The sequence below is a fragment of the Lynx rufus genome, unplaced genomic scaffold, assembly GCF_022079265.1.
Source record: "Lynx rufus isolate CCGP_SWC_20201006 ecotype Redwood Valley unplaced genomic scaffold, mLynRuf1.p SCAF_11, whole genome shotgun sequence".
NCBI classification, from domain to species: domain Eukaryota; kingdom Metazoa; phylum Chordata; class Mammalia; order Carnivora; family Felidae; genus Lynx; species Lynx rufus.
The window spans coordinates 5,257,028-5,269,992 of NW_025814825.1; the positions used below are offsets into that span (position 1 = coordinate 5,257,028).

Here is a 12,965-nt window from a genome sequence, read left to right on the forward strand (position 1 = left end):
CTGGGAGAATGGAGAATGCTTATGCTAAATTTTATGAACCTTCCTAATTTCTTAAGTCCTTTTTTCACCTTGCTGTATTATTATTATTATTTTTTGGCGGGGGACACACTACAACTACCAATATTATCCAGAGATAAAACAGTTAAGATTAATTTGGTCCTACCTTCCCCAATCCTGTTTCTACCAACATAAGGGTTGGCTTCCTCAAATTCAACTTTAAAAATAAGATAGGTGGGGGGCGCCTGGGTGGCGCAGTCGGTTAAGCGTCCGACTTCAGCCAGGTCACGATCTCGTGGTCCGTGAGTTCGAGCCCCGCATCGGGCTCTGGGCTGATGGCTCAGAGCCTGGAGCCTGTTTCCGATTCTGTGTCTCCCTCTCTCTCTGCCCCTCCCCCATTCATGCTCTGTCTCTCTCTGTCCCAAAAAAAATAAATAAACGTTGAAAAAAAAAAAAATAAGATAGGTGGGTGGGAGGGAGAGGAGGGTGGGTGATGAGTATTGAGGAAGGCACCTTTTGGGATGAGCACTGGGTGTTGTATGGAAACCAATTTGACAATAAATTTCATATTAAAAAAATAAGATAAAATAAAAAAATAAAAATAAAAATAAGATAGGTCTTTGATTGCCAACTAGAAGGGTGTTGAAGTAATCAATTTCAAGTCCAAGACAAGGATTAGGAATACACAAAACCCTTTCTGTTCTCACTGAGCTAGTAGCCTCACAAACAAATCTCTGGCAAATGGCATGAGGGAAACATAACATTTTTTTCTCTTTGGGGGGAGGAGATGGACATATTAGAAAGAACCTACAGAATCATGCATGCCTACATTATTTAAGCCAACATCTGCTTCAGAGGGGCATACTAAAATTAGAAATTACTACTGCCACAATGTTATCTATTGACATAACATACATAGTAAGTAAAATATAGACTGTACTCACCATTTCCATTAATGGACAGATTATGGGTCTTGAAGCTATCCTCAGCACTTTCCAAGGTCAGAGTAGTATGAGCTAGCAAATTATATTTTGTACCCCTAAGAATAGAGAGAAATAAGACATACCTTAAGTATTTTAGTATATTTTCTACTACATAAAATAGTTAGATGTTCAACAACAGAAAATAAACAACCTGACTAAAAACCAGGCAAAGATCTTGAATAGACATTTCTCCAAAGAAGATATACAAATGGCCTATAAAAACATGAAAATATGCTCAAGATCATGAATTATTAGGAAAATGCAAATTAAAACCCACAATGAGATTCCACTTCACATCCATTAGGATGTGTTCTATTAAAAATAACAAAACAAAACAGAAAATAGTTAAGTGTTGGGTAGAATGTAGACAAACTGGAACCTTTGTATATTCCTAATGAGAAAGTAAAAATGCTGTAGCCACTATGGAAAATGGTACAGTGTTTCCTCAAAAAATTAGAAATAGAATTACCATATGATTCAGGAATTACACTTCTGGGTATATACCCAAAAGAACTTAAAAGTAGGGACTCAAACGGATATAGGTACACCTGTATAAATAGCAGCATTACTCACAATAGCCAAATAGTAGAAGAAGGCCAACTGTCCATTCAAAGGATGAAAGAATAAACAAAATGTGATACATACATTCAATGCAATATTATTCAGCCTTAAAAAGGGAAGGAAATTCTGACACATTCTACAACACGGATTAACCTTAAAGACATTATGCTAAGTGAAATAAGCCAATCACAAAAGGACAAATACTGCTTGATTCCACATGTAAAGCCCATAGAACAGGCCAATTCATAGAAACAAAAAGTAGAGGTGGAAGTTGACAGTGGCTGGATGGAGGGGGGATCAGGGTGTGATTGTTTATTGGGTGTAGAATTTCAGTTTGGAAAGATAAAAAGTTCTGGAGATAGATGGTGGGATGGTTGTACAACATTGTGAACACACTTAATGTCATCGAACTACACACTTGAAAATGGTTAAAATGGTAAATTTTATGCTATATATATTTAACCACGATAAAAAATGTAAAATATATTTAGATGTTATAGATGATAGATTATAAACATAAATGAATTATCAACTTGGCATGTTTATCTCTTTACGCTATTTTATCTTATGAAAACCTTCAAGTTATTTGGTTCAACTCACTAATGTTTCTCCGGAAGATCTCCATTCATTCAAAAATATTAACTGAATACCTAATATGTGCCAAGTCCTATGCCAGGTGATGGGACACTAATGACAAACAGGACTCAGTATTACATTCTGATGCAAGGGGGAGGGGAAAAAAAGAATAAGCAGAGGGATAAATAAGACATTGGCATTTGTAAGTTATAATGCAACTTTTTCTATGAAACGAAGGGGTAAGAAAACTGAGGGGTCTTTTAAGAAGGAGAAGCAGGAAAGGACTCTCTAAGGGGTAATGGTTATAACCTCATAAAATGATGGATCCAGGCTAAGAATGTGGGAAAACATTCCAAACAGAGAGGGCTGAAAGAAGAGCAGTGTGGCTGAAGCATAAGGAGCCTGCAGGAAACACCACCCTACTTGACCCAAGGTCAGAGGTACAGGCAAGGATTAGATCCCTGGGACTTTGCTGTGAGGCTTGGAGGAAGGGCGGATTTGATTCCAAGTAGAACAGGAAGTCACTGGAGAAGGTTAAGAAGAAGGGAGTGATGGGATTGGATTCGCATTTACTTCCTGGAGTTTACCAACTTCAAAGCTTTGGGGTTTTCACCCATCATATGGGAAAATGGAGGACTTCATTACCAATTCCATTTTTTTTCCATTATAGTTCCCTTTACACTACTTGTGTTAAAATAGCACTCTTGCCAAAGTATCTAAAAATTCTGATGCTAAATTTCATATCCTGGTAACCTGTGGTGATAAAAAGTGAATTTTTATTCAATAATTATATTTTCTGTGCTAGCAATCTTATTTCAAGACTTCTCTTAATTTTATTTATTTTCCAAAACAGTAAAACCTCAACATTCAAAACATCAGAAAGCATGTTAAAATGAGACAGACAGACAGAAATGTACACAAACTTCATAGAAGAGAAACTTCTGATGGGAATTTTTATTGTATCAGGTGATATGTTTCATAAACCTTCTTCATCTCTTACTAAATCTTTAATAGAATCTCTACTACAGAGAAAATGTATATATGTAGGTGTGTAAAGCATACCCCAAGAACGTTACTCCCTTGGAGAAGAGCTCTTGGTCTATTTTTTGTCCAGTTTTATTGAGAAATAATTGAAATACTTTACTAAGTACAGCATGGCGGCTTGATTTATCTTTATTTTTAATATACAACCACCAAAGACTAGAAATATCTCTCAATATCCAATGTCTTTTGTCAGTGTTTATAAAAGAAAATTTATGTTTCTGTCTCTAAAACTCAACAAAAATTTTTTAACGAAACGACGCAGGACTACAATTTCAAGGTACATTCTGAATACAATCGGTATGATGTCAGACTCATATGGAAACTCCTGGAAACGTTCACTAAGCACCAAAAAATCTCCACTGTTGCAAGAGCTAAATGGCACCAGCCTCATACTCAGTGTGGGCCATTCTCTGCTATTACCCACTTAGCCTGGGTTTCTAGTCCTTCCATAGTTAGCTCTTATTTTTCCCTAGTGTTACACAATGAATTCCCCCCCAAAAAAGTTGAGAAAGTATTAAAGAAAACTGTGGAAAGCATTTGAGAAGAGCAGTTACAACGGAAGAGCAAACATTACTATGCACAAATGGCCTACTAACAATCCCTAATTGTCTGGTGATCAGGGTCCAATATATTAAGAATTATCTCAATGTGATAATTTGTCACTGATATAGAAGGTTTACAGAACTGCATTTTAATGACTCCCACCTAGAATAGAGGGAAATAGACTCCCCAGTAGCATTTTAGTGCAGTGTGTTATCTTCAGGAACAGCTGTCAATAAGTAGGTACGTGATGAGAGAGAGAGAGAGATGCCAGGTGTGATGGGCAAACATGCCCAGAGTGGCTGGAGTAGTGAAGGAGGAGAGGTGATGTCCAAAAGGTAAGTAGGGGGCAGACACTGTACATGACAGTGCTTTGTACGGCGTCAGAAGGACACTGGATTTTATTCTGAGTGAGATGGGAAGCAAATGGTAGGTTTTGAGCAGAGGCATGTGCTATGATCTGACTTGCATTTTGAAATGATCCCTCTGGCTGCTATGTGGAGAACACACCACAGGGGCCAACAGTGAAAATGGAAATGCCAACTAGAAAGCTTCTGCAATGAGCCTGATTGGAGGTCAAAAGAGCTGATGCAGGCCTGGAATAGGATGGTAGCGGGTGAGCTGGTGAGAAGTGGCAATATTCTTGATATATTCTTAAAGTTGACCCAATGTGGACATGGGATGTGAAAGAAAAAAAGAGCTGAAAACACTTCCAAGGCTTTTGGCCCGAGAACAAAACTGGAACTGTTGGAAACTGCAGTGAGGCTGACTGAGAGAAGACTAGACAAGTAAGAGTTGAGTTGTGGATGAGTCAAGTTTAAAATAGTTTTAGATATCTAGATGGGCTACAAGGTAGGCAGCTGGCTATACAAATCTGGAGTTAGGAGGGAAAAAGGTATTGAAGAATTAAACTTGGGAGTTACCAGTATACAAATGCAATTTAATTAAAGTTAGAAAGTCAAGTGAAGTCCAAGGACTGAATACCGAGACACAGTTCATAATTTCAGATTAAGTTCAAGAGCAATGAACAAAGGAGACAGGTGAGAAACAGTCACAGGTGGAAGAAAAACCAGGGAAATGGTATCCTGGAAGGCAAGTTAACAGAGGTAACATGATGAAAATTGACTACAGTGGTCTAAGGGAGAGTAAGAGGTGAAGAAGTGGAGATAACGTATATAGAAAACTCTTTTCTGTAAAGGATAGCTATGAAATGTGGCAGTAGGTATATGTTTGTAGCAATGATGCAGTAAAAGAAAAATTGATAATGTGGGGGAGTGGGGTACGTGTGCAGGACCTGACTTCTGAGTGGCTCAGAAGATGGGATCCAGTGTGCAAGAAGGCGGCCTTAGATGAGGGAAAGAATTCCCAAGGAAGGAAAGCAGCAAATAAAGACACAGATGCAGATAGGCTGGTAGATTTGGCAGATAAAGGATATGCAAGTTCTCTCCTGATTGTTTCAGCAGAGTCAGTGACATGTGAGACAAAGTCATCAGCTTTGAATGAGCAGAGAGGAAGGGAATCGGAGGCTTCGGAAGAGAGAGCAATGTGATGGGATATACTTCCCCTGAAGAGAGGCAAAGTGGAAAGGCATGGAAACTTAGTAGGATTGCTCAGTCATACTGAGAACTCACCTAAAGTTACTGATCATGTGTTTAAAGTGAGACCAGCCCTTTGGACTGTTTTTCTCCAGCTTCCTCATCTATTTCTCATGAACACAGCTGCAGAGGATCTAAAAGGAGATTCAACCAAGGCTGGAGTTTTTCCAAGGTAAGTATGACATAAGGAGAAAAAGGCTAAGAAAAAAATAAAGTGGTAAATCATGGAGTCTACGCTAAGTTCAAGGCAGAGCACTGAAGGGAACAAGCTGGAAATGTGGGAGGTGGATGCAGCAAGATACTTTCTATGAAGATCACAGAGCATATACAATTATTAGTAACAAGTAACATAGTAACAACAATGGGGTGGACGACTGAAACAGGCAAAAGGACAAGATCACTGCAGGCAGGAGGTCATGGAACTGAGAGGTCAAGGTATTAGATGGATAGTCTACATGTCATTTTAAGTCCATCAAGAGAAACATCTGAAATGGTGGGAGGCAGGGAGAGGGAGAGAAAGAGATGAAGATACTTTTTGGGTTTATTTTTCAGAGTGACATTGTAATTTATTCTTACTAACCACTGAAAACATCTGAGTATTCTTCACCTGAGGAACAGCATCATTTCAATACATTGTATAATACAAAATGCTAGTGCTATGAGTGTGCACAGGAAGCAGCTGGGTTATAGGCTGCGCACCTGCACCAGGGCCCTGGAGAGGCAGGAAGCTCAGAAAGCAACCTGTGTGGCAGAGTAGGCTGAAATTATGTGATCACCCAAGTATACGTTTATATTTTTTCTCAGGCCTTAAGAAATAATTGTAACTAAGACAACTTTTCCTCAACATAGAACACATCTGCCTCTATTTCCAATGAATGATGCATCTGAAAATAACAATGTGAGAAAGATTGTTGACAACTTCTAAGACTGGTTAAATAAACTAAGAGCCAACTGCTAGATAATATGGTCATTAAAATGATTATGTGAAGATTCTGTAATGAGCGCAGAGAAAGAGCCAAATGTGTAATTATGAATATCTAAGTATCTCCCAAAGCTAGGTATTTAAAAACCTGAAAATTATCAGTTCAAAATTATAAAAAGTATTTGATTTAGAATGGCGTGTGAATAACTTTTTTCTCTTCTAGATTCTATTTGATTGTTTTTATAATCAAATAATAAATGTGGTAGTACATTGGAAATCTCCCATAAAAATCAGAGACATGCGAAGAATTATAATAGCACATAGGTACAGCCTAAGGCATTTTGACAAACAATATCTTTCTAAAGATTCACAGTAACTACTCGAGGTAGGCAGGGCAGACAGTTTGGTCCATATTTTCAGATGAAGAAACTGAAGCTCAGAGAATATCACTGATTTGCCTATACCTAGCAAGTAGTATAATGGAAAGAGAACCCCACTATACTACATTTACTACCTTTATACTTCATTAAGAAATGGTTTAAAATTTTGGTACTTTTTCTGTTAAAACAGATACAAGCAACTATATTTCACCACTGCAAGAATTTTGAGTGCAGGGAGCATGACTCATTGACCTTGGGATCCAATGTGCCATATGATATAACTGCTGAATAATCATTTCTAAGATGAGTAAATGAAGAAATTACACCCAATGGCTGAGTACTCCTTAATTATATTTGAACTCTGCATTGTCTTTCAAATGACCAAAACATTAACATCATTGTTCCTCAAAACATAAATAATCCATTTATTCTGGACAAGTGTTAAGATACTTGTTTTACAACTTCAATTTAATTTAAAATGTAGTATAGTGGCTTATTTTTTTAAGTTAATACACCTTTTTGTCAAGTAAATAATCACTCTCAATTTTACCAGTTTTCACAAAATGATTGTTTAAAATGATGTATATTTATACAGTGACGAATAATGTTCGAAATAGTTCTCAAGGGGTTATAAAATAGTGAACTCAGCTATTAGAGACACTGGGAAAATCCAGCTAAAGGAATTTCAGTAAGTGAGATTCCACAAATAAAATGAATAAATGAATCACATCAGGGAGCATGCTAAAAATTACCAAAAATGTTCACTGTCTTCTTTCAGATCAAACAATACTTTATGATGATATTTCAAGTTACTTCATTTTTAAACCATGACTAATTACAACGCCAATGCTTCCAAAACCAACAATGATCTCACTTTTAAAACATTCCTGTCAGGATAACATTTTCTTACTAAAACATTACACTCATTCCTTTTAGCCAACCCTAATACCGAGTTCCCAAAAGTTTAATCAGCTACATTTTTTAATCAAATAGACCAATTGTTATAACATTTATGGGGGGGGGAGAGATTGGTTCAAAAATGCTATGAAAAAATAAATGACTAGTCTAAATGGTAGTCTAAAAACGCAAAAAGAACAGCTATATTTGGTGGTTATATGCCATATTACTAGAGAAGATCTATACAGCCCAAATTTGATCTTTTATGTCCATTTTGGTTAAAAATTAATAGCCATATTGGGAATCTTCTCATTGAACTAGATTACTATTAAAGAAACAAAACTGATTCCTTTATACATTCTGATCACTAGTGCTAGTCTCAAACTCCTATATGGTGCTCAAGCGGTCAGTTAAGGAATTATCACTTAAGAGTGGTCCTGGGCTATGACTTTAACTAGTATACTCTGGATTCACATCAGAAACTCAGTAGAATACAGGTATTAGCAGAACATGAGTCAGTGAAATGTAAAAGATTTACTTTTTGTTTGACCAACTTTAATTGGTATAAATAAGCAAATGGCATGCAAGTTACATGGGAGTGTGTTCACAAAGAAAATTAGTGTTTGGATTCAGGTATAAAACAAGTAAAATAACAAATCTAGTAGGAGAATGAACACTTCAAGACAAATAATGTCAGTCACTATTTTAAAAGAACTTAACACCAATCACTCTCAAAACTTCTGCCAGACTTCAAAGAAAAATAGAGGTTAAATGCAAGTTCTAATATCACTTAGGTTATCTTCCATGAAATTATAAACAATGGTTTTAAATTTGAAAGTATCTGTTTACATTTTATAATCCTATGTTGTTTTTAAACTGCAATGCTTCAGCATAAGTTTGAAGAAAATAATTCAGAAAAAGCACTAGTCTCACAACAGTAAAAATAATAATAATGGAAAGAGCTACAATTCTTAAATGTTTACTATATTTTTATTTTTTTCAATCATTAATTTTTGAGGAACCTCCATACTGTTTTCCATAATGGTTACACCAATTTACATTCTCACCAACAGTGAACCAGGGTCCCCATTTTCTCACCAATAGTTATTTCTTATCTTTTTTGATAACAGCTATTCTAACAGGTATGAGGTGATATCTCATTGTGGTTTTGATAAGCATTTCCCTGATGATTTTTGATGTTGAGCATATATTCATGTGCCTGTTGGCCATTCATATGTCTTCTTTGGAAAAGTGCCTATTCGATCCTCTGCCCATATTTTAATTGGATTTTTTTTTTTTTTTTTGGCTCTTAAGTTCTAACCCCTAGCAGATACATGATTTGCAAATATCTTGTCTCATTTAGTTGGCTGCCTGTTCACTTTGTTGATGATTACCCTCACTGTGTAGAAGTTTTTGAGTTTAATGTTACAATTCCACTCCTGGGTATTTATCTGAAGAAAATGAAAACAGTAATTCAAAAATGTGTATGCATCCAGATGTTCAATGTAGCGTTATTTAAAATAAGTGGGGCGCCTAGGTGGCTCAGTCGGTTAAGCGACTGACTTTGGCTCAGGTCATGATCTCATGGCTCGTGAGTTCGAGCCCCACGTTGGGCTCTGTGCTGAAGCTTGGAGACTGGAGCCTGCTTCAGATTTTTGTGTTTCCCCCTCTCTCTGCCCCTCCCCTGCTCGTGCTCTGTCTCTGTCTCTCTCTCTCTCTGAAAAATAGACATTGAAAAAATAATAATAAAAATAAAATAACCAAGATATGGAAGCAACCTAAGTGTCCATCAATGGATGAATAAAGAAGATGTTGTATATTTATATAATGGACGACTACTCAGCCATAAAAAAGAATGAAATCTTGCCCTTTGCAACAACATGGTTGAACCTTGAGGATATTATGCTAATAAGTCAGACAGAAAAAGACAAACACCATATATACCATATGACTTCACTTCTATGTAGAACTTAAAAACAAAACAAATAGATACAAGAAAACTAATAAATACAGAGAACAGACTGGTGTTTGTGAGAGGGCAGATGTGTTGGCAAATGGGCAAAATGGGTGAAAGGGAGTCAAGAGGTACAAGCTTCCAGTTATAAATAAGTCAAGAGGATATAATTTACAGCATGGTATCTACAGTCAATATTGTTATTATGTTAATATTTGAATTAATATTGTATTTAATTAACATTGTATTAATATTTGTACTATAACACATTTGTACTTGTACTATAATACATTTGTATTTAATATGTTGTATTAAATATAGTTAATATATATTAAATATTCAATACAATATAGTATTACTAAATACTACAATACTTTTTAATGACATTTTTATGAGAAAAGACTTACATCTTCTATGACTGTTTTTCAGTGGATAGGACCCATTCACTGAATCATGACATCAATTTATGATTCATAAACAGCATTTTTAAAAAACTAAATATAGAACAGAAAAGTCTGATCACGGTGTTATAAATAGGTAGGGCTAAGTACTGCCTCACGAAATCTACCCGCTTATTCTGCTGTACACTCAGTCATGAGGGTATTTCTTAGCATGGGACTCAAGCAAAATAGACTGAAAGCTACAATGCTAGAATCCCAAAACATTTTCCATACCTGAAATATTTTGCTTTTTGTAATCATAGTAAAATTATTGACATGCTGAAGAGCCAACTCTATAGAGACATGCAAAGAAATTCAGGGAATGTAGACTGATCAACAGTTTTCTCAAGTAACATAAACACAGGGGAGCCTGGGTGACTCGGGCAGTTAAGCATACTGACTCTTGATTTTGGCTCAGGTCATGATCTTACGGTCATGAGATCGAGCCCCACTTCAGGCTGGGTGCTGAGCCTAGAGTCCGCTTGGGATTCTCTCTCTCTCCCTCTCTCTCTGCCCCTCCCCCACTCATGCTCACTCGCTCTCGCTCTCTCTCTCTCTCAAAGTAAAATAAACATTTTTTAAAAAGAAAAGAAACATAACATAAAACTGTTTGTGAAGTAATAAACACAATGTTTGAAGAAAGTATCTGAAACAAACCAGGGCTCCTTGAAGAAACCAAGTCTGGGCAGAAAAATACAAGATGAATATCGAACACCTTGTGTCAGAAAAACAAAGAAGCTATCAGAGACTAGGTTGTGTCAAAAGCTGCAGGAGTCGCTGAAGATTTCCCACTAATCAAAGATGGGACAACTTGGCTTCAAAGAGAATAACAACTGTAACAGATTGAAACACAAATATATACAACAATTCAAGAGTTCAAATAAAATCAAACACTGATTACCTCCATGGTTGCTAGGACATCAATTTATTATTCTAAAATTGGGTAAATAAAAGAATCAAGTATTTTTTTCTCCCTTTCCTCCATCAATTTTTTGCACTTATACCCAGAGAATTCATGAAGGAAAATTCTTGAGAAAATTCCAAGTTTAAAAAAAAAGGCATGATAAATTTAGAAAGTCAGCAAATTATAATCCTTAATGAAATAATCAGCAATAGCTGCTAAAACCATTAGATAAAAAATTGATAGGGAACTTTATAAAGGATGGATTAAGCTGGCAACACCTGAACCCACTGGTCAATCTGAACATAACTGTAAGTAGGACAAGTCCTCCTAATGGGAGACAGTAGGAAGTACCTATAATCAATATGAAGTATTATTACCCAGAAAGAACCTGAATCAAATCAGTCCTCTAGATCTAACTACCAAACACAGGGATAGAAAAAGTATTTAAAAAGACCACAAAGATGCAATTAGCTAAATTCAAAATATGGGAAATTCTACAAGATCTGATTTCTTCAATAAACAATGGCAAGAAAAAAGTAGACAGGGAATAATCAAAGACTAAAAGAAACTTAATCACTCAAATGGAACATTGTAGAACTTATCTGGATCCTGATTTGCACAAATTATAAGAGGACATTTTCACAATTGGGGCAATTTGAATACAGACTGGATATCAGATGATATTAAGGATTTATTTTTTATTTTGTTAGATGTGATTATGGTAATGAGATTCTGTTATCAAGAGATAAAATATTGTTAAAAATCTGTAAGAATGATGCATGACATATATAGAAATCCAGTTAGACTGACACACAGCAAACACTCTGACATAAAGATAGTCCATTTTTGAGAAAAACATTTCAGGGGTGACTGGCTGGCTCAGTAGGCTGAGCATCCAACTCTTGATTTTGGCTCAGGTCACCATTTCAGTTTGTGAAATCGAACCCTGTGTTAGACTCTGCGCTGGCAGCATGGAGCCTGCTTGGAATTCTTTCTTTCTTTCTCTCTCTCTCTCTCTCTCTCTCTCTCTCTCTCCCCCTCCCTCCCTCTCTCTCTCTCTCTCAAAATAAATAAATAAATAAACTTTAAAAAAAGAAAGAAAGGAAAACGTCTCTGCTTTTGTGGTAGATACTGGAATTCCAAATCACTAAAAAACACGGTTACCCAACTTCCTACTTTCAAAGGAAGGTATTAAGGATACCCCAACTGGGTGAGTGTCAGTTTTGTTTTTGCTTCAGGATGTTATTTCCATTTAACATGTAAATTTCTACTCCACATACAATACTTCAAAATGTCACAAATATATAGTAATACTATGTCACTATAAATACTGTATGAAAAAACTTACGAAATAGCACAACTGTAGGACAAGCATGTTTCATGATCTTCTTGAAGCACCGAATTTATTTTCTTCCCTGTAGCTTTACTTATAGATGTCTTCAGCTTCTTGGCTAGTTTCTTTGGTGTGTTGGTTATAGAAGATTCTTCTGTACAGCAGCTATATACTTCTACCTTTATCTGAAAGTCTGGCCCTGCTTCATTACTAAAATCAAGAGCATTCATAATGTTAGAAATTTAACTTGGTAGAAAATAAAATCGTTAACACCCTTTGATGTTTTCATAACATTTGAAATCACAATTTGAAATGAGTTTATGTTAATATATGTTAATGAGGCAGAATCTCCGTGTTTATTTAGTATCTAAATGACCTGAGAGAGTCACTGCAACTTCCAGAGCTTCTAAAATAGGACAAAGTTAACTCAATTCAATCTATGTATACAGGCATAGTACTAAAGAAAAAGGATAACAAGCAAGCAAGAAACAGTATAAAGTGCTATACTACAAGGCAGGAACTCCTTGAGGGAGAGTGCTGCCTGGGTAATCTCTGTATTCTTAACTTGGCATAAAAGGTACTCAATGCATTATTATACCCATATGCAAAAATTCTGCAATTTTAGCAAATGCTAAGATTGGCTTTACCCTTTTCCAGACACAGTGAACTACCTTTGCTATAAAAGATTGCGGTGGTGTTACTAACAATAAAATTTACTTAAAACCCCAAGAGAGGGCCATCAGCGGTAGATGTTGCCTTAGATGGAAGATCCATCAGTCTTAGAGAATAAAAATGGCCAATCTATAGTTTGGATACACCCAAGGAGTAACTCCCAGATA

At 36.1% G+C, this 12,965-nt stretch overlaps 1 protein-coding gene across 1 annotated transcript in view; it reads right to left on the reverse strand.

The window, feature by feature from the left end:
* RTKN2 (rhotekin 2) overlaps nt 1–12,965 on the reverse strand; it is a 72,549-nt gene that overhangs the window by 31,521 nt on the left and 28,063 nt on the right. The window contains exons 6-7 of the mRNA XM_047072825.1: nt 12,142–12,336; nt 942–1,036 (exon numbers count right to left, since the gene is read on the reverse strand). Of these exons, the coding sequence (XP_046928781.1) occupies nt 942–1,036; nt 12,142–12,336 (290 nt within the window). The remainder of the gene's footprint in view (nt 1–941; nt 1,037–12,141; nt 12,337–12,965) is intronic.